Raw genomic sequence first — 23,897 nt, forward strand, 5'->3', positions numbered from 1 at the left:
GCAGCTTGCAATACGCGCAGACTTGTTCACGTTCAGATATTTCTTTCGCAATAGGGATACTTGTTAGATTTCAGTTTAATCCAGGCATATCCCATTGGAAAGCTGCTAAGAAAGTCATGCAGTATTTGCAAGAGACAAAAGATTATATCTTGACGTATCATAAAGTTAATCACCTTGAGGTTATTGGCTACTCAGATGCAGACTTAGGAGGGTGCCTTTATAGTAGAAAGTCTACTACTGGTTATGTCTTTCTACTTGTTGGGGGCGTGATCTCTTGGAGGATTGGGAAGCGGACGACCACTGCTGCTCACACCATGGAGGCAGAGTTCATAGCATTGTACGAGACTACTTCGCAGGCCATATGGTTGAAGAACTTCATATCACAGTTAAAAGTGGTTGATTCTATCGAGAAGCCACTGAAGGTCTACTGTGATAATGAAGCTGCAGTGTCTTTTTCGAATAACAATAAGAGTACTACATCATGTAAACATATGAAATTAAAGTACTTTGTTGTTAAAGAAATGATAAAGAATCATCTAGTGCATATTGTTAATATTGGTACCAAAGAGATGATTGTTGATCCTCTTACTAAAAGGCTAGCACCGAGATTGTATTCCGAACATATATTGATGATGAACTTGTTAAACTCTTTTTAACATATGCATATTAATAAAGTGATCACATACAATTTTGATTCTCATTATGGTCATTTTTGTTAATCTCATAAGGATTAGAGATTTAACTAAGGATCTTTAGAATAGATTTTAAAGGCCAATCTATTCATCAAGTCATTCCCATAAGGTATTCGGTTAAGGGTTTATTACTGGGACAAGTGAGAGAATGTTGGAGTCACCCATGCATAAGGACTCTCCTAGATGTGTCCCTATCGGATAAACCTTACTATTTGGAGGGAACAATTATTTTAACTGTTTCCTAACAAAGGTTAATGCTATAAAAGGGGTATTGATAAGAGATCCCAGTGGTAGCAATAACAGAAGCTAATCAACACAGTTGATTTTTCTGGGACTCGGATCCTCCTCACCGTCGTTGGAGGGCCTCCGCTCATCAAGGGCTGCGTTCGGCTGAGGAGACGAGCGTCTCAGAGACGATAGATTGGGTTCACTCATCGGCCATTATCAGACGAACATGGCCACTTCAGTTATATTCCGTCTCATCTTTTGCGCAGGCGCCAACAACATCAAGTTTTCACTTGAGTTTCTATCGGTTAGGTGTTTGATTTTTGGGGGAGACCAATTTTTCAATCTTTTCTTGGTACGTTTTCGAGTGTACAAGTGTGAGTTGCTTTAACTATGCCTTTTTTGGTTTTGTGTTTTGTTGGAAAGCTGGGATATATATATTTTTTTGCGTGTTTTCTAATTGTTGGGTTCTTGTAAGTAATTGTTTGTGTTCATTTCTTTCTCATGTTTTATTTGTAGATGTATAACTTACAGTGAGTCCGAACTTCTCTTGTTTTCAGGTGGTGCATAAGTGGAAACTAGGAATTGGGTATTGATGTTGGTTTGGTAGAGGATCTACAGCTTAGTTTTTGCCAATTTGATAAGGCGATTTATCAGATATGCACATGAAAGTTGGTCAGTCTTCTTATAGAGATCGTACAAATGAATTCTTGAATGTAGCAGAGAAGCTTAAGAAGTCGATTTCCTCTACTTCTAATGGCCCCAGCAGTGGAAGTTCAAAGCCAGAGAGGCCACAATCTGCTATTTCTGTTCAAAAAGAGTTTAACAAGAGAGCTTCCAAAATCGGATTTGGAATTCATCAGACATCGCAAAAACTTTCAAAGCTCACACAGTGTAAGTGATTCTATTTTGTTCTGAAATGTTTTTTGGCATACAATTGTTTTCTTTAATCTTGTTCTTAGAATTGTCGCATGGTATCATAAGAATGTAACTGGCCTTGTATGGGTTGCTGACAAATTGTACTTATTCTCATTTTCCTTGTTATCATGTTTTTAGAAATCATTTAATATGTGCCTGATAGGATGGAAGCTGATCTTTTTTTCTAGACTTTCTATAATTTTTTAGCTTTGATATTTTATGAGCTATATTCTAGGGGAAGTAGAGGATGGAATAAGAAGTGGAAAGTTGAGTCTTCTTATCTAGTGGAAATAAAGGATGGAATAAGAGGTGGAAGGTTGAGTCTTCTTAGCTAGTGGACAAGGGGGGCACTACTACACAGTTAGCTGCAATGTAATATAATACTGCATGTGAATGCTCAATATTATGATGTTTTTACTGAACAGTATTGTAAGAATTACATGCAGAACTATGATAATGTTTTTGCTATATTATATTGGTTCCTAAAGTTTTATATTTTGACCCAGTGAAGACACTTGATCTCCTTCTAGAACCAGTTCTTTTCATAGACCTTTTGGTTATGTTGCAATGCTGCTTAAAATCTTGAATATAGAGAATAACAGTGACATGATGGACCAGATAAAAGCTTGAATTCTTCATTATAGCCGTATTTGCAATTTTTTTGAGTTTTATAGCTAAAGTTGATGAAGAAATATGTGGATTTCTTCAATATATGTTAGTAGGGTATTCTGTCGTACATATGTCTGTATAACTGTAGTCCAACATAGCTTCAAACATGTTCTGATTTTTCAAACATGCTTGGAATATATTGCACGGGAGAAGGGGGGTTAAGGAGTTGTAGTGAGATCCGTGGCAAAAAATAAAACTGTTTTTCTGTTAATAAAACAACCAAAAATAGGAAACAAGGTGTAACAAAATGATTTGGAATGTATTTAAGTTCACTTTGATAGTTCATTGTCAATGAGACTGAGCTTTTAAGTTCACTTTGCTAGTTCATTGTCAATGAGACTTTGAGCTGCTAGAGATTTGTCCATGTAATTTTCTTGACTGTAGGCCTTTTACTTGCTCATCATCTAATAAAAGATGGATAACTAGTTTGCTACTTACCCTTACTACAAGTATGTTTGAGTAACTAAGTTGACTCCATGGCGTATTACTTAATCATCAAGTTCAAGCGAGCAGTTTCTTGTCTTCTCTTATCCTTTTGTTCCTTTTTCATTTTGAGTGATCAGTATTTTGAAAGCTAAAGTTGATAATCCATCTTAACCATTCAATGAATAATTATTGAATTGTAAAGCCAATGGGTCGCATCCCCTGCCACAAGGTCGAAGCTGGGTGTACTCCCCGGTGGTGAAGGGGCACCTCAAGGGTTTTACCAACCGGAGGCCAACCAATGTGCGGTTGGTGATGGGGGCTTTTTCCCTTGGATTATCCAAAAATATAAAATTGTAAAAGATTGTGGACTGTTGTTGCAAACATCTGGTTCATGAAAATTAAGTGAAAACATCTACATGAAAAATTATGTGAAAGTCTAGTGTTCATGGAGTGCTATCTGTGTAGTAAAGATGGTATATACTTTCTTTTTGTTGGCAGAGATAAACACATAACAGACAATGGAAAGATGACATTTTTTGTTCAGAATATTCCACATAATATCTGGTATGAGTTCATTTATAATTTGCAGCACTGGAGTGTGCAAAGAAGGAACATTTCTAGCCACTGTTTACATGTCATTTATATGAGAGGAAAGAACCATAATGTAATTACTGAGACTCATTGAGAATTTATCACCATGAAAAGCTTGATGATGGGTGACTAGCCCATGCTTTGACAATGTGAGATTGTCAAGCTTGTGATCAACTTGCATTTCATAAGCCAGATTACCTAGGCAGTAACCATTATTTGTGCAATCAGCTATTAGCAAGATGTGTTGATTGAACTTGTCCAGATATGAAATAGAAAACACATTTTTACAGGGGCTACAAACAATTGTTCAATAATCCCACTATCCCAAGGAACCATTAATTGTTCTGATTTAAAAGAGTGCCATTCGATGGTTCAAACTGGTGCTGATTGAATCTTGAGATATTTTGAAAGTTGGAACCATAAAGAGCCATTGGATATTTTGCTTTACTTTAAAGGCTGCGAACGAGTGTTTCCCAAAGTTGTGATGCACGCCAATATCTGGAGATGATAGATTTAGTTGTCATTTAGACAGGAAAACTTTAATTTCGGTTCTGCTGTGTATATATGTGTGTGTGCACACACATGTACATGCTATCAGTGAACAAACTTAATTAGCTGGTGGCAGATCCTCTAAACAATAGGGTTTACCAGCTAGATCATCAGTTTACAATCTAAATTCCATCCTTATCATTGGGATCCCAATTCCCAAGCCTTCTATAAAGGTATCTGCCTGTCTGCATGCTCTAAATACAATGTGTAAGCTATATTTATTGGGTTTTGAAAGTTCATGATAAGGGAATTCATGCTTTCACTAGGGAGATGTGTGATGGTTGGACAGTTACAATGCTTCAACATTTTACTGATTACCAGGTTTGTCAGATGATTCACTCTGGTCTTCGATAAAAGATGGCCTTCATCTGAATTTGATGTGGATAATAGGTCAATGTACAGTTGAATTGGTTCAATCATCCAGCCAGGCTGATTTTAAAACTGGTAATAAGGACTAATGTGGTTAGTATGTGTTTTATCAGCTCATAAAAGATCAGGCTGCTCTCAGTTAGAATATCACCTGGCATCAGAAAGTAGCATCTTAAAAGTTCTCAAATGAATAACATATCAGATTGTCTTTTTCATAGCTCCATAACTTTTACTGGGCCCTTTTTTCCTGCTTTTGCAAGAGCAAATAATTCCAGAAAAAATGAGTCCTATGAATGATTGGCGCATTCAGAATTACCTATTCCCTTACACATGGCAAATATTAATCTGTTTTGGCATTTTTTGGGTTCTAGTTCTTGACTGATGCCTTCTTTCTCGTTTCACTATGAGTAGGAGCTTATCTTTCGCTCTAATCTGAGGCATTAGGCATCAGTAGCCTAGTGTATGTTAGTACGCTTATTGATAGGTGATGAAAAGAAGCATAAATGGTCGTGATCAGCGTTATCCTATCATACAATAAGATATAAACAATTGTACTATTTCATCTTTGTGTGGCACACGGTGATTCTCGTTCAAATGCAAAGGAAGCAAAACCAGGGAAACTCCATACATGGTATATCATTTGTGTTAAATCATGGGGTGTATCATGTTCTTTTGTTTTCAGAAAAAAGTGGGGTGTATCATGTTTTGTTTTCAGAAAAAAATGGGGTGTATCCTATGTCACATGGGTGCAGGTGCGGGGATGCGGCACTTCCAAAAAACCCGGGTGCGGGGGTGCGGCAGGGGCAAAAATGTAAAAAAAATTTATATATATATATATAATTTTAAAGTTTTAATAGTTTAACATTTAACAATAAACATTGTCATAAACTCATAATATGATTCATCATGCATGCAGTATATCAACCTAAATATCAAATTATCAATCAAATAAGTAAAGCAATTACATAAATCGACCTAAATAATAATTTTCTTCTTCATCATCAAATGCATCATTAGAAGGAATACTGGGCTCAGCTAAATCCATGTTTGTTACGTTGAATTCATGTTCTCCCTCGAAGTCACACTCTTCTGGGTTTACATCCCAAAATTTGGATGTTCCTTGTTTGCATTATAAACCCAATTTGAAAATGATAAATACAATACAAGTATATTTAAATGAAAACTAAGAAATAATCCAATAACTAAGAGAGTAAATTAGTACCTGTATTCATCATTGCTTCGCGAAAGTAATCGAAGATTTGAAAGAACATATACTAAATCCTCTGCACGCTTGCTGGTGAATTTGTTTTTCTTCATGTTGTGGATTTGAGAATATGTGCTCCAATTTCTTTCACAACAAGATGAACTAGCAGGTTGTGCTAGCAATTTTAATGCAAGACGTTGCAGAAGAGGTGTTTCTGATCCAAATGTTGACCACCATGTGATAGGATCTATATTATCTTCTTCTCTCGCGAATAATGCCGGTGCATATAATCTCGAAGATGAAAATTTTCCAAACTCTTGTGTGACTTGATGTAGAAGATATGCTTCTGGAAAAGTCTTGTCATACACATATTTCTATGTCTTGATAGCTCTGGGTCTAAATTTGGAGGGACACGACCAATACCACCTGCCCGCCACTTATTTGCATAATATTTTGGATTAAGAGAATGTGCCATGCAATGCAAAGGAGTGTTGCTCTTATCCCATCTTCTGACTAAAATTGAATGAATATGATTAAAAAAATCTGAATCATCCAATGCAAGATTTTTTTCTTCATGCATGAAAACTATAACTTGTATTTTTTCAATCATATTATCCCACATTTCATAAACTCTGTGAAGCATGGGTTCATCCTTATCAACTTCTCTTAACATTTCCCAAATAGGTTGCGTAAATTGAAGGAAGTATACCACTTTGTCCCAAAACTCATCATCAAGAATGAATTTCTTAATTTCTTGAGCCTTCATATCATCAGCAGCACGATAGAATGTCCAATTTTCATCAGTCACCATGTTAATCAAAGCATTCTTCACTCTTTTAATCCTCTTTATCATCACAATGATGGATGCAAAACATGTTTCAGCGACCTTCAACAATTTCAAATCAGAATGCCTATTAAATATAGCATTAGCACGATGGTGGTGAACAACAAAATTTCTAATGCTTTTGACATTTCTTTCTAAATCTTCAATCCATGAACATAAAGCATATGCTTGTGAATTTTCTTCTTCTTTGGGGTTGCATATACTCTTTAGGGCTAGATTTAAGCTGTGTGCTACACAGGGAGTCCAAAAAATATGAGGGTACTCACTCTCCAAACTCAACGCTGCACTTTACAAACTGGAGCGTTGTCTGTAATGATTTGTACCGCTTTCTGATCACCCACTTCTTTTATCACTTCTATAAACAATCCCTTCAAATACTCTGCATTTTTATATTCCCCAGATGCATCAACTGCTTTCAAGAATATTGAGCCACTAAGCGAACAAGCAATGAAATTGATTAATGGACGCCTTTGAATATCTGTCCATCCATCAGATGCAATGGAAACTCCATTTTGCTCCCATGAATATTTTTTAATTTCTAGCAACCTCTCCACATTTTCCCTCTCTTCTGCAAGAAGTGTGGTTCGTATTTTTTCTGAACTTGGAGGCACATAACCACTCAAATTACAATTTGTCAAGGATGTTACTAAATCCTTCCAATAAGGATTTCTAGCCGCATTAAATGGGAGTGAACCAGAATAAAAATACCTCCCAACTTTTCTATCCAATTCTTCTCTTCCATATGTATTGAATGCTGTTTGTATCGTCCTCTATCTCCTACATTGACTTTTCTTTTCTTTTTCAGCATCTTCTTGGTGGCTTGCAAATGACACACTGACTGCAGAAGAATCGACCATTGCCTTTCTCTTCTCATATTCTTCTTGTATTTTCTTGTATTGTCTTCGCATTGCCTCGTCAACTTTTCTGCAAGCTGAAATGCCATGTCTTGATATCTTCAACAAATGAGCCTTCACTCTTGTGTAAGACCCAACAAAATCTCTTTCGCAGAGCTTGCATCGAAATCTCTTGTTTCCACCACGTCTTTCTCCAGTTTTTGCAAGTTTATCTACATGTACCCATAGTGGCCCCACATCATCAATCCCACAAAACTAGCAGCAGAACTCACATGATGGGATGAGGATGACGCAAGTCCTTTATCTTTATCCGTCATTTTTATCCTGAAAACACAAAAAAAAATACATTACAATTTTCAAATCAATTCGAAAACACAGAGAGAAGGGGGGGCTCAGCCCCTCCCCTGCCAACCCAACAAGAGAGCGAGAGCGAGGGGGGATCGGCCCCTCCCCTGCTAAAAACAGAGGGAGCAGGGGGGGGGGGGGGCTCAGCCCCTACCCTGCCGACCCCCAAAAAAAAAACAGATGGGGGAGGGGCTCGACCCCTCCCCTGTCGACCCAAAAAAAGAGCCCGATGGGGGAGGGGCTCGGCCCCTCCCCTGTCGACCCCAAAAAAAAAACAGATCGGGGAGGGGCTCGACCCCTCCCCCGTCGACCCAAAAAAAAACAGATCGGGGAGGGGCTCGGCCCCTCCCCTGTCGACCCCAAAAAAAAAAAAACAGATGGGGAGGGGCTCGGCCCCTCCCCTGTCGACCCAAAAAAAAAAAAAACAGATGGGGGAGGGGCTCGGCCCCTCCCCTGTCGACCCAAAAAAAACAACAGATGGGGGAGGGGCTCGGCCCCTCCCCTGTCGACCCAAAAAAAAAAACAGATTGGGGAGGGGCTCGGCCCCTCCCTTGTCGACCCCAAAAAATAAAACAGATGGGGGAGGGGCTCGGAGCCCCTCCCCTGTCGACCCAACAAGAGACCGAGAGGGGGGTGGGGTGCTCGGCCCCTCCCCTGCCGACCCAAGAAGAGAGTGAGAGAGGGTACATACCTGCGAAAGGAGGAGCCTGGGAGGCGGAGCTGGGGCGGCGATGGGAGAGCGCTCGAGCTCAGGGGGAGAGAGGAGAGATTAGGGCAAAATTTTTTTTTTGCCCTAATCCTCCTTTTCATCGGGGATTTTTTTTACGCCCAAATTGTGGACAAAAATGACCTTGGGTACGTTGACCACACCCAGGGTCGTGTTGACCGCACCCGGTGCCGCACCCGCACACGCACCCGCGTCGCGTCGCGTCACGTCGATGCGAGTGCGGCATCTGTTTTGCCGGGTCCCTGTGACATAGGGTGTATCATGTTGTGTTTGTTTGCATCATATTTTGTATATACAACTTTCTGTTTTAGTTTGGAAGCTGATAGTTCTTTTACATTTTCCTTTTGGCAATTGTTTTTCCACAAGCTGGATTTTCTTAAGATCTTCTTGATCTAGAAAACTAAGAAAATCAAATAAACCTTCTTTATGATATTGAATCTCACGCTGAACATACAGGAGAAAAGGGGGGGGGGGGAGGAAATTATTCATGAGGGAGGGGGTATGCCTTGTATGTATGCTGCCCATTAGGGTTGTCAACATAGTTTTAAAACCCAGTGACTGGTCACTCAGCTCGTCCTTGATTGACTTGTGACTCGGCCGGGTCAACCTGGTGACTTGGCTGGGTCATGTTAATTTTATATTTTATATAAAATTTGTAAATATATGTATATTTTATAGTATGTTGCCAATATATTGTATATAATATGCATTATATTATATTTTTTATATTATGTTTGATGTATAATTTTATTAATATATGTATAACCATATTTATATATATATATAATATATTGTAATTATATACAAAATATATTATATATGTATATATATGCATGACTCGGCTGAGTCATGGGCAAACTTGGCCTAGTGTATAGAACGTCTGTCATCATTTTTGACCCAGTAACTGGGCAATCCGGGCCGAGTCAACGAGTTGACCCGGCGAGTTTTCAAACCATGGTTGTCAATGAGTCAAACCTTCGCCAGAAATGGGTGGGTTCGGACCTGGATCCAATTAAGAGTGCTTGTACTGAACCTGGACGGGGTTCCGATAGGATCATTCATAAGAAAAACCATACCCAGGTCCGAATAAGGATTATGTAGACCAGACCCAATGAGTACATGGTAAAATAATATTTTTATACTTGTTACATTAAAAAAATGGGGTTTTTAATCAAATCTTGGGTCAGACTGGGATTTGGTATAAATTTCATCAACCATACCCGTGTCTGTATGCTTTCCAGATCTCATAGGTTTGATCTAAATAGTTATCCGACCCGTTCCTTTGTTACTAGAGCTTGATCCCAACAAATCAAAAGTCATACCTGACCTGTTGACACCTCTACTGCCCATGTAAAATTTTCTGATCTCATTCCAAAAAGTCAAGCAACCATTCTTCAGTGATTAGCAATGTCTTTTTATCAAGGATCAATTTCCACTAGAACAAGTCCACTGCATACCCACTGAATAACGTTAAGGCGATTCCTATCTCGTTGTGAGGTTGATATCGTGGTGAAAGATTTACCGTATTTCATGCCGAGGAAGACAAAGTTTCCTCAGTAGGGTTTGAAGGCTAGCTAGTATCTCAAATCTCCTAGAGCTTGATCCTAACAAATCAAAAGTCATACCTGACCTGTTGACACCCCTACTGCCCATGCAAAATTTTCTGATCTCATTCCAAAAAGTCAAGCCACCATTCTTCAGTGATTATCAATGTCTTTTTATCAAGGATCAATTTCCACTAGAACAAGTCCGCTGCAAACCGAGTGAATAACGTTAAGGAGATTCCTATCATGTTGTGAGATTGATATCGTGGTGAAAGATTTACCGTATTTCATGCCGAGTAAGACAGTTTCCTCAGTAGGGTTTGAAGCATGGTTGCCAGTTGAGGAAGCGGGAGCGGGAAGCGGGAGCGGGAAGCGGGAGCGGGAAGCGAGGCACTTTCAAAATTTTAGGAAGCGGGGAAGCGTGGGACCACTTAGGACCGATTCGGGAAGTGTCTCGGAAGCGACCTAGGAAGCGTCTCGGAAGCGAAAAAAATAAAAATAAAAAAAAATACAAAAAATTGAAAACAGGGGAAGCGAGGGGGAAGCGTGGGGGAAGCGAGGAGGAAGCGTGGGGGAAGCGTGCTTCCCATTAAAGCGAAGCGCATCCCCCATTAAAGGGAAACGCGCTTCCCAAAAAAGGGGGACGCTTCCCTCCACGCTTCGGAAGCACGACGTTTCGCGCTTCCGAAGCGCGCTTCGGGGAAGCGCGCTTCCCCTTTTAGCTAGGCGCTTCCGGTAACCCTGGTTTGAAGGCTAACTAGTATCTCGAATCTTCTGTTTTAAAGTTAAGGCTAGGCAAAGGAATAATCAATTGCATCCTTCGAAGAGAAATCTAATTCTTCCATATCCGGTAAAAGGAGGTAGGGAATTCCACGGGAGATGACTATTAGAAGAACTAGCACCCACATCTGAATCATTTCCAATCTTTCTTTTTAAACATTGATGCAATGCTGAGAGGGGTGGTAGGCAGGGGTAGCATGCAATGTGGATCAATCTGCTCCAAGTGCTTGCAGCAGAAGTGGATGTATTTAATACTCCTTACAACTTATTATACTTGATTTTTGTTGCTTTATTTGCATGTTTATATGTGTCGTTTGTCTCTTTGTCTTGATGAATCTGTTAGTAAACGATTCTTATTCCTTTGTGTTTATGAACTGTTATTCTCTTTATTGTTGATCCTTGACACCATACGTTGTGTTGTTTGTTGCATATCTGTTAATATTTAATTTACATGTTATTGGTTTCGCTTTTTTTTAATGTGTTTGCTTTTTCTTTTTCTTTGTGGTCAAGTAGAATCTTTAAAATTTAAATGTTTTTATGTTTATTTTTTATATAACCTGCGATATATTTGAATAAGTCAGAATGTGGATCCTTTCAGCATATGTTTAACAGTTTTTTCCTTTTTTACAACCTTGGTTTTTGTTAATCTGATGCAGTAACAATGTGCACTTGCATTATTCTGTAATTTTATCTCATACTGTTTAAGATTCTCAACATTGTGGTTCTGTATGGCTGGATACTGTAGAGAGTCTCCATTTATAAGTGATTAATTTCTAAAAGTCATTGGGTTTTTTTCCATGCAAACTAAAGTGATAGAATCATAGTGAATGATCTGATAAGAATTCATCACTTGAAGTTATAGATGTTGGAACTTGGTCCGCTCAATATCCACTTGAAGGATGTGGTGGGTCCCACGAGCCATGAAGATCCGATAGAGCTTCCAGGCTCTGGCTTATACAGTTTGAGTTTGATGAATACCCAATACCTGTAACATATATAACTAATAAAATATATTTAAGTATTTAAGCATAAAACACATACTTGAAATCTTAAGCACGACCGTGAACTCACAAAATGGCTCAATTCATTTTAATATCGAACAAGTTATATATAACAAGAGAACACATACATATCGAATAAATATGGGGGTACCCCTATTTATAGACCAATGACGTTGTTTAACCAATCATTTTTTGACACACTAACAAGAGAACACAAAAATGACATGGCATCATACACCTCATAACCATTGTTGGTTTATACAAGGTGACATGGCTTTCCACTGTAAAGAAGTACGAAGAATTACAAGAACAATGTGCAAAAACACATACAAGTCCAAGAATGGACAAAACAAGGCACGATACAAGCACAAAAGTGCATAAGCACAAGTCCACTATGGGACAATACAAAGAGCCAACAAATGGCTACACAAACAAGTAAAAGAATAGGCACTTTATGTAATGAAACAAGTACATAAATACAATGCCGCAATATGGCTACAAAGGTGAACACTCACAGGAACAAGAGCTACTAATGAGCCAAATACAAAGAGCCACTAAGGGCTAATCACACAAACTCTCAAAAGAGAGCAAGGACATAAAAAATAATAAGGATTTTATTGAACAATGCTTGGCAACAAGCCTTAATAATACAAGAGAGGGAGTGCTCCCATGCATAAAGGGAGTTGTTGGGCCAGCCTCAACGGGCTAGATTTCTAGCAGTTGGACCAGCTCCCAATTAGTTGACAGGACAACAGGAGCCTGTCTGTTGTCAGCTGTTAGAATCAAAATAAAAAAGTAAAAAACAAAAAACAGAAGAAAGAAAAACTCATCAGTCCCTAGTGGACAGACTCCTATTACAACATGAAATGACTGAAATACCCTTGATGGGTATTTCAGTTTACATATATAGTGAACTATATATATACACACACACACACAAAATACAAATGAATACAAATGGCATATACACAATACATTTCAACACTTTATTGATAATATGCTTTGAAAAAGTATTTAGAAATAGGGGGGAACACATCCCCTATTTATATACAAATCACAAGGATGGAGGTCATTGGTTGGGGAGCTCCCAACAGTCATATTTATGATTGTTGGGTCCCCAATGACTCTATGGACAGAGCCCCCAATGGCAAGGTAAATTGCAAAAAATAAAAATAAAAAATAAAGAATAATAAAAGAGAAAAAGATAGTTGTTTTTAATAAACAATTATTATTATATGTAAAAAAACTAAAAATGCCCGTATAGGGCAAACTATTACAATACTGAAATATATATATATATATTAACACTCTCCTTCAAACTTACAGGGAAATGATCGAAAGTTTGTTAAGGAGAAAAATAAATTAGGGAGCAGGAAGAAGCTTTGGTGAAGAAATCCGCAAGTTGGTACTCCGATGTGACATACAAATACGTAATAGTTTCTCTTAAATACTCATCACATACATAATGACAATCCATCTCAATATGTTTGGTTCGCTTATGGAAGGTGTGGTTGCACACAATGTAGATTGCACTCTTATTGTCGTTTCACAACTTCGAAGGTATTAAGATGATTACCCCCATATCACTGAGAAGACTTTTTAGCGATACACATTTCATTGTTGTCGTAGTCATTGCACGATATTCAACTTCAGTTGAAGATAATAATACTTTTTACTGCTTTTTACATCTCCATGAAATTAGAGTCATCTAAAAATGCACAAAACTCCATAGCTGAGACTCTATCATTAGGATTTTCACCCCAATCAACATCAGTATAAGCATGTAAATCTAATGAGGAATATGAGGATAAGAAAACCCCCTTTGTTATGGTATTCTTGATGTATCTAACAATTCTCAAGACAACACTCATGTGCACAGTGGTCGGAGCATACTACCACGTGAACTGCATGAGCTATGTTTGGACGAGTGATAGACAAATAAGTGAGTGACCCAACTATGGTATAGGATCTTCAAGCAGAGTCTCATCTTTCAGCCTTCATTTATCATTAATCACTTTTGGAGTTTCTATCTTGTTATCATCTGTAATGTCAGACTTAGTACAAATATCAACAACAAGTTTCATTTGAGAAAGAATGTACCCTCTGAGAGAGTACGCAACTTTAATACTTAAGAAATATCTTAAAAAGCCTAAATCAGACATATTAATTTTTTTTTCTAAAATATTTTTAATATCACTAACTCCCTACTTGTCACATCCGATGATAATCATATCGTCTACGTAAAGTATAAGAATAATAACTTTAGAATTTATACTTTTGACAAAAAGAGTAGTGTCAGTATAGCAAGAATAAATCCAGATGAGTCATTACATTACTAAATTTATCATGCCAAGCTTTAGGGTCTTGTTTAAGACCATCCAAAGCTTTTTTAAGTGTAAGGATTTTACCTTTTTCAATACAAAACCCCGGCGGAGGATTCATATAAACCTTCTAATTTAATTCACCATTTAGAAAAGCATTTTTAGGTATATGGGTCATTTTTTAATAGATGCAACGACTATGAGTATCCAAATACTAGGGGTGGCAAAATCTGACCCGACCCGCCAACCCGCTTCTTAGCCGGGTTAGGGTTTGACTTAAACGGGTTCGTGTCGTAAGCAGGTCGACCTGCCTAACCCGTTTATTAAACGGGTCGGGTTCGTGTTAGGGTTATGCCAACCCGCCAACCTGTTTGACCTGTTTAATAAACGGGTTAGGCGGGCGGGTCAACCCGTTTACACGAACCTGTCATCCTCTCCTCTGGCTACACATCTGACCGCTCCTCCATCTAGCGGTGGCTCGACACCGGGCACCGGACGTGCCCTATCACCCAGACCCGTCTCCCTGGCCGCACGTCCCTCATCCCCAACTACGCCCTCCGCTCCCTCATCTCCCACTTCGCCCAAGCCCACCACATCCCCCTCTCCCAGACCCTCCCCACAACCCCAACAACGGCCGCCGCCGCCCACCAATCGTCCGCGGTGGCATCTTAGAGGCAAAAGGTCAAATAGTTGGTCTCCACGCTCGCCTGACTCCACTCACTCTTCTAAGCTCGAAGCCCTCTCCCTCCTACGCCCCTCCAAATACGATCGCAACTTCCGGCAGCTCCTCACGGAGTTTGGCGGGACCTCCGCCGTGCTCCTCTGCGCCGTGGACCCCCTCCTCCAGGACGCCGCCCTCTCCGTCCTCTTCAACCTCTCCCTTGACGACGACAATAAGGTGGGGCACGTGGCCGAGGGCGCCGTTGGCCCTGTCGTGTCCGCCCTCCGCTCGTGCTCGCAGGCTGCTTGCGCGCTCTCCACCACCATCATCATGAGCCTCGCCATCATGGAGGTGAACAAGGGGACATTCGGCGGGTACCCAGGCGCTATCGGGGCGCTGGTAGAGCTCCACAGGGATGGGAATTTGAAGGGGAAGAGGGAAGCAGCCACGACGCTCCCGACGCTCTGATCATTCCCGGACAACAAGCGGCGGGCGGTCGATGCCAGCGCCGTACCCATTTTGCTAGCGCTGGCTGCTGCAGGGAGTTGATGGAGCGCCCTGTCGAGGTGCTCAGCCTGCTCTTGAGGTGCGTCGAGGGACGCGAGGCTATCTAGAAGTGCAGGAGCAATGTTCAGGTGCTGGCTGGGATCCTGTTATCGGGTCGACCCGTTTAATAAACGGGTCACCGTGTCGTATCGACCCGACCCGTTTATTAAATGGGTTAACCGTGTCGTGTCGGGTTACCCATTTAATAAATGGGTTGTGTTCGTGTTTGCCACATCCGACTCGTTTAATAAATGGGTCGGGTTCGTGTTGAGGTATTCTGACCTGCCAACCCGACCCGATTGCCACCCCTACCAAATACTAGTCATTTTAGCTACTAGGGCAAAAGTTTTTTCATAGTCAATTCCATATTCTTAAGAGTACCCTTTGACTACTAACCTAACTTTATATCTTTCTAGAGTCTCATGACTCTTGGTTTTAACCTTAAAAACCTGTCTACATTTTATAGATTTTTTTTCTATGGGTAATGAAACTATTTTTCATGTTTCAGCATTTTCAAGGGATTTGAGTTTTATATTTATTGCTTCAACCCATTGTGGAAGATTTTTGGCTTCATTGTAATGCGATGGTTCATGACAGGAATGTAAAGCTATTAGACATGCTCTATAATTTGGTGTCAATGTATCATAAAATACAAACCTATTTGGTGGGTTGGAGACACGATTTGATCTTCTAAGTGAGGTTTCTTCTAAAGACGAATTTTATGAATAATTTTCTAAAGCATTTAAAGGATTCCTTTGCTCACACCATATATATATATTTGTATGGGTTTATTAACAATATCATAATTTATTATAGGTGATTCCGCATTCTCATCGCATGAATGCACAATATTGACACTATTTTCATTATCATTCAAGGTATTATCACCGTTATCATTCAAAGAATTATCACAAGAACTCAACTCTTCTTGTGGCAAGAGGTCAAATAAAAAAGTATAATCTACTTTCTTGTTTTCCTTGGTTTTCTCAAAACCATTTTCATTTTTCAAAAACATTACATCTTTAGAAACATATAGTTTGTTACTCTTAGAGTCAAAACATCTATATCCTTTTTTGTTTTCTCCATAACCCATGAATACACATTTAATGACTTTTGGAGACAATTTATCTCTTTTATATAAGAGTACAAAACACTTACAACCAAAAATTCGCAACTGTTTGAAATCGAGTGTTCTTTCAAATAATTTTTCATAAGGAGATGCATTTTGCAAGGATGATGAGGCCATTCTATTTATTAAATATGTTGATGTTAGAGCAGCCTTGACCCAAAAACTTTTTGAAATATCTTTAGAAATAAGTAGTGTCCTAGTGGTTTCTATAATATGTCTATGTTTTCTTTTGGCTAATCCATTTTGTTGGGGAGTTCTAGGACATGACTTTTGGTGACAAATATTATTTTGTTATAAATAATTTTGAAACTCATTTGATAAGTATTCACCACCCAAATCGGATCTAAGAATAGAAATATTGCTTTGAAATTGATTTTTGACAATAATAAGAAATTTCTTAAAGAAAGACAACACATTGGATTTGAATTTAAGGAAGTAGATCCACACATATTTAGTGAAACCATCAATAAAAATAATATAATATGAATATCCTCAAGGTCCACAAACATTTGAATGCACTAATTCAAACGGTCTCTTAGCGACAAAAGTTTTATTAGGAAAAAAGGATAGATTTTATCTTTCCAAAGATACAATCTTTGTAAATTAAATCTTTTTATTACAAATTTTTTTCCCAAAAGAAGAAGATATATCTTTGATTAGCTTGGATGCCTAAGTTTTTTATGCAAAGTTTTAATATCCTTATCTTGAACATAATTACAAAAAGAATTTGGAGGAAGATTTAAATAATTCATAAAGTATAGATCTCCCCTTCTTTAGCCTTGCCCAATCTGCTTCCTGGACCGAAGATCCTGCACGAAGCAAGCCTTAAATGAGAAAGAGATTTCACATTCATCATCAGAAATTTGAGAAACGAAAAAGAAAATTAAATTTAGTTGTAAAACAATCCTAACTTTTGGTACACAAATTTTGAAAAGAATCTAAAATTCCAATACTTTTAATTTATAAAGATGTTGCTTCGTCTGTGGAAACATAGGTAGTTTTTGAGTTAGTGCATAAATCAGATCGACCATTCTGATGAGGTGTCATTATGAAAGGAGGCTCCCGAATCAAGGATCAAAGATGACATATCTGGAGGAGAAGATGAAGCTATCATGGCATCCAATGTAGATGGAGTTGTGTAGCATGAAATTTGGTAATTCAAGATAGTTACGACTAGGTATCCCTTGAGCCCGGTTATCTTTTATCAAACATATGAGGGTATGAGGTTTATGCATTTCTGATTGGAACCTATATATGAATGGTTTCTTGCGAAACTGACTACATAGCAAGGGGATGCTGTTCATTGGTGGTAGGTTCAGATGTACTTTATGCAATGTAGTATTAAATGTCCTGCTTACCTGGTAAGGCTGTAGATAATAAATAGTTGTTTGAGGGGCATCTCTGGGAGCAGGATGGATGGGGATGCTGTTGTAAACATGTTATAGTAGAGTGTTATAACCAGGGCCAATGACAGGTTGATCAACACTTCTGAAAGATTGGATGCTTTGAGGATCTATTTGTCATGAACAAATGTGGAAATTCATGTTCGAGGAAAGGGTGAAAGCAGCTCTGGTGTGGGTTAAATCATGCCTGATCTGCAGCTGTATCCATTTTGACCAGACAAGTCTGGGTCCACATCTGGATCCAAGTTGTATCTCATAATGTAGATCATGATCCAATCTAAACATTGTGATATTTTATTCAGTGGAACATGTTAGCATGACCAATGGAAAATGGCAAATCTATGTAACATGGTGACATCTACCAAACTCCCCATACCTCACTCGTGTCCTATGTCTGAGGATAGGGGGATACAGCCATTTTCACCAAGTCTCCAATGTGACTTGTATATAAGGGAACATGGAATTGGCATACCTGTGTCATACACATACTGATACCAGGTATTCCTGTGTACATGTCAACTGAGCTTCGAACTTAAAGCCATTTTAAGCATATTGTGATCCAACTGATGTGTATATTGCACTCGACATCAAAAGTGTCTACTACTAACTATACACTTGGTTACAATTAACAGTCTATAACTTCATATTTGGAGTACTTTGTAAAATATAGCATAGTTGTGCATTTTTACGTGTAGCTGTACAGCTACCCACATGCCCATCCTTTTTGAAACTTTTGTGCTGTACATTTATACCCTCATCATACGCCTACCACACCCATACCTATGTGACACACTGGCAAATAGATAGTGTGGATCTGAGTTACTTATGTTTACTCAATGAACTCAGTTTTGGCAAGTCTAAACTCCAGGCCATGCAATTACCAGATCTGACCTAGATATAGAAGTGACTCCGTTATATGAATTTATGGGTCGGATCTGGGTTTGCACAGTCAAAGTTTTCCATTCACATTCGCTCATTGTTGTAGCTGGGTCAGGATCGCTGCTGTTAAGTGCATGATTGATGAAGTAATGGTTTTGGTCTACATCATGTGGATATTGTTATATGATATGGAGATATGGATCTTTTTGGAGTTAATATGATATAATGCTACATCATATGGAGTAAATGGACTGTCTGTGTGACATAATTCAGTAGGATTGTTTGGGAAATTGGGTGACTCCTGGGAAAATATCTTAAAAGAGATAATGTGCACTATAAGCACATCCACCACAAAGGGATATGTGCACAAGGGCACAAGAATACTTGAACAACAATGTACACAAAAGTACAAATGAAGAGCACAAATGCAAAAATAAATAATCTTTATTGAACAAAAGGAGAACTATGCTCCAAGTAAAAAGGATACATTTCCAACTTCTAGTGTTGGACCCCCTCCAAGTTTGACTTGATCAAAAAAAGGAAAAAGGTAGAAAGATAAGAAAAGGAAAAGGAAAAGGAAAAATAAAAGAAAATGAAAAATAATTACAATCATATTCATTAGTATGAATATGCATAAAATGGAAAGAAAGAAAGAAATACCCCTGGGGTTACATAAAGGAGAGGACAAATATATATATATATATATATATATATATATAAAACGATAGATACATATACATATACATGTATATATATATGGTATATATATGTATATGTATCTTGCTTTATATATATAAATATCTAAGTCACACAGACTCGGCTAAAAGGTCGACGCACCCGCATCGACACACCTCGACACGGGTGCAGCTTCGGACACAGGGCAAACACGGTCAACTAAGTGTCGGACTCGGTCAACGTACCAGGGCCGAGTCCGTCCACATTTTGGACTTGGTCAACTTTGACCGAGTCTATTTTTGTCCATTTATTAAAATTAATTTTGACTCAGGTCGGTCTGGATCCGGATCTGGACTCGACCTGGATCCAACACTTCTTTATGTGTTATATTTTGGTAAGTTTGTGTTGTTACTTCAATAGAATTACTTTTTTATTTTTGCTTTAAAATTATAATCTTATTATATATATATATAGCCGTGTCCCTGTTTCCAAAATTTTCGAAATTGCTCCGCACCCATGTGACATAGATAAATATATATACAAGGAGTGGTACAATTTAACACCCTCCCTCAAACTTAGGGAGCAATGACCGAAAGTTTGCCGAGAAGAAAGTTGAATCTAAGAGAGTAGAGTGCCTTGGTGAAGAAATCAACCAACTGGTATTCTAAAGTCACGTAGGGAAGATCTATAACCTTTTGCAAGTATGCTTCTTTAACATAGTGGCAGTACATTTCCATGTGCTTTGTGCGCTCATGAAATGTGTGATCTTTAACAATATAAATTGCACTCTTATTATCACAACACAATTTCGTGGGTCCCTGAACTTGAATTCCCATGTCTTGTAGCAATTGATGAATTCAGACAATTTTCATGGTTGTAGAGGTCATAACTCAATATTCTGCTTCCGTAGATGATAGGGACACCTTCTGTTGTTTTTTGCATTTCCATAAGACCAGAGATTCACCTAAAAAAATGCAAAAACCTGTGGTGGAATGGCGGTTATTCGGGTCACCTCCCCAATCAGAGTCTGTATATGCAATTAAATCTAATTCAGATGATGAGGAAATAAATACTCCCTTGTTTATTGTATCCCTTATGTATCTGATAACTCGAAGAACGACCCCCATGTGGACAGATGTAGGAGCATGTTGGAATTGGCTTGCAGTATGCACAACATGAGAGATGTCTGACCTTGTGATACTCAGATACATTAGTGACCCCACAGGTTGTCGGTAGGGAGTGGGATCCTCCAAAGGTATCCCATCATCAATCTTCATTTTTGATCCCACAACTTCAGGAGTCTCACAGATTTTATCGTCTGTAATGCCTGATTTGTCAAGAATCTCGCATGTTAGTTTAGTTTGAGACAAAAAATAGCCTCTGTGAAAATAGGCAACCTCAATGCCTAGAAAGTATGTCAGATACCCTAAGTCTGACATCTCAAATCTTTCTTTTAGAGTGTTTTTGATATTTTTGATTCCCTTAATATCACTACCTGTTATCAACATATCGTCAACATATAGAAGTAAAATAACAATTCTTGCATCAGACTTTTTGACAAACAAAGCATTGTCAGTATAGCATGAAGCAAATCCATTTTGAACCATTACTTCGTTAAATCGATCATACCAAGCCTTGGGGACTTGTTTCAAACCATAGAGTGTTTTTTGAACACGAAGGACTTTACCCTTCAATATATCCATGCCCGGAGGAGCATCCATATAAACTTCTTCATTTAGGTCCCCATTTATGAATGCATTTTTAACATCCATTTGGTGTATGTTCCATTTTTTAATAGATGCAATAGTAATCAAACACCTTACGGTGACCATTCGCGCAACAGGAGCAAAAGTTTCTTCGTAATCTATGTTGTACTCTTGATTATATCCTTTTGCGACAAGACGAGTTTTATATCTTTCAAGAGTACCATCACTCTTGGTTTTGACCTTAAAAACCCATCTGCATCTTATTGATTTATTTCCATTTGGAAGATATTGAAAAACCCAAGTTTTGGCTTTGTTGAGTGTTCTAAGTTCGTTATCCATTGCATCCCTTCACTTTATTCTTTTTTTTTTGCTTCTTCGAAGTTTCTAGGTTCTTCATATGAATGAATGACACTAAGACATGCCCTATGTTTTGGAGAAAAAGACTCAGAATATAAATCTAGAAGGATTCCTCTTAGGTCTTTCGGTTCTTCGTGAGTGGTTGGTTTGGGAAGGTTCACTAAGATCACTATACTTTCTATTGCACTTCTAAAGGCATTTCTATCTCTATGTGTATATGTAATTGGTTCACCGGTTGTCTCTTCTTCATGTTGGATTGGTAGAGGAATACTTTCACTTATATGACCGTCATCGTTCATTTCATCGTCACTAGAAAGATCCTCATTTCTAGATAATAATTCAAATAAAAAGGAGTAATCAACATTATCTTCATGAGTTTTATTTTCTTCAAAACCACTTATATTTTCCAAAAAAGTTACATTCCTTGAAACATATAGTTTGTCATTTTGGATATCATAACACCTAAATACTTTTTGTGTTTTCGAATATCCAAGAAATGCACAAGGAATAGCTTTGGGAGATAGTTTATCATTTTTGTCGGTGAGGACAAAACATTTACAACAAAAAAGTCTTAGTCTATTGTAATCGGGTTCCTTTTGATGTAAAATTTCAAAAGGAGATATTTGATTCGAGTTTTTAGATGAAAGTCGATTTATGGGATATATCGATGCGAGAGCCGCTTCAGCTCAATTTTTTTTGGATTTTTTTGAGAAATAAGGTCCTTGTAGTTTCAATTATGTGTCTTTGTTTTCGTTCGGCTAAACCATTTTGTTGTGGTGTTTTGGGACAAGATATTTGATGAATAATCTCATTATTTTCAATATAACTTTTAAATTCATTTGAAAGGTATTCTTCTCCAGAATCTAAGAATTTGTAATTTATTATTGAATTGATTTTGTATCATCATATGATAAAGCTAAGGTAGAAAAAACTTCATGTTTATGTTTGAAGAAATATATCCAACAATATCTTTAGTAATCATCAACATAAATAACATAATACGAGAACCCTCCCTTAGACATTACGGGTGCCGGTCCCCGTACATCCGAATGTACAATTTCAAAAGGCTTAGTTGAAAACGTGGTTCTTTGTCCAAAAGGTAAGCTTCTCATTTTTCCAAGAATACGATCATTACAATTGAAGTTGTCTTTACATAGATTTCTAGCAAAATGCAAATAAGAAAGCTTGACAATATTTGGATGCCCAAGTCGTTTATGCCAAACATTATATCTTTATGTTGGGCAATATTACAAAAAGAGTGTTTGGGAATTTGGAGAAATTCCATAAAGTATAGATCTCATTTCCTAGAGCCTTCTCCAATCAACTTTCCCGACCGACGATCCTGTATCCAACATTTATTTGATGAGAATTTGATATCACACCTATGATCCGATAGTTGAGAGACTGAGAGCAAATTTAAATTTAACTTTGGAATAAATCTAACTTTAGGAATAAAAAAACCTTGATTTTCAAAATCTTCAATTCTTTTTATTTCAAGAAAAAACCCATCCGTAGTAGAGACAAAAGAAGATGATAAATTTTTTGAGAATTTAGAAAGAGCAAAAACATTTGGAGTGATATGAAAGGATGCACACGAGTCTAAGAGCCAAAGAGTCTTATCGGGGGGAGAGAAGGTTGACATGACGGCTCTCGAAACAGATCCCTTGAGGAGAGGTTGAAGAGCTTCCATGATTTGATTTAGAGACAATGTAGCATTGTTGGAGTTGATGGTCCCTCCTCCTTGGTTGGTTGGAATGTTGTAGATATAGCTACCATCTTTTTTCATTTAGGACAAACCGGCTTAATGTGTCCCGGTTCTTTGCAAAAGTGGCATATGATTTAATATAGTCTCTTCTTCCATATTGCCCACCATTTTTTCTTCCTCCTTGATTTTTGTTAAAATGAGGGGGTTTATATGTTTTTATATTATTCCCCGGTCTTGAAACGACATAAGCTCCCTCAGCCTCATCTTTAGAGGGAACGGCCAACAAACTTTGATTGGTTTTATTCATTCCCAATCTAGTTTCCTTTCCACTTAATTTGGTAAGAACATCTTCTAGAGGAGGGAAAGAAAAAGAAGACAAAAGAGAGGATCTAGTTTGTTCGAACTCGGGTATAAGCCAATTTAAAAAGTTGAAGAAGTGATTCTCTTCTAATTGTTTGTGTCTCATCTCAATTGCCTCTTCGCTCCATTTGGGTTTTTGGAGAGCAAGTTCATTCCAAATAGTAGACAATTCGGCAAAATATTCTCTAACGGTCATTTTCCCTTGTTGGAGGGTTAATGCCTTCTTTTGGAGATTGTATTTATGGGACAAGTCTCTTGAAGTGTACATTCTTTGAAGATACTCCCATACTTGAAATGCTTTCTTGAATTTCAATATATTTGCATTTATTCTTGTTTCAACGGAAGAAAAAAACCATGAAAGAATTTTATAGTTTTTCATCTCTCATTCTTCATGTTTTTTGTTGTATTCTTCGAAAT

General features: G+C 38.1%; 1 protein-coding gene across 1 annotated transcript in view; it reads left to right on the top strand.

Annotated features, from left to right (window-relative positions):
• Nucleotides 1–23,897, top strand: part of LOC149820523 (syntaxin-32-like) — a 41,268-nt gene that overhangs the window by 6,524 nt on the left and 10,847 nt on the right. Inside the window, exon 2 of the mRNA XM_089982292.1 lies at nt 1,478–1,811. Within this exon, the coding sequence (XP_089838418.1) occupies nt 1,577–1,811 (235 nt within the window). The 5' untranslated portion in view covers nt 1,478–1,576. The remainder of the gene's footprint in view (nt 1–1,477; nt 1,812–23,897) is intronic.

The sequence above is a fragment of the Nuphar pumila genome, chromosome 12 (assembly GCF_984573655.1).
Source record: "Nuphar pumila chromosome 12, dmNupPumi1.hap1.1, whole genome shotgun sequence".
In the NCBI taxonomy this organism is placed as follows: domain Eukaryota; kingdom Viridiplantae; phylum Streptophyta; class Magnoliopsida; order Nymphaeales; family Nymphaeaceae; genus Nuphar; species Nuphar pumila.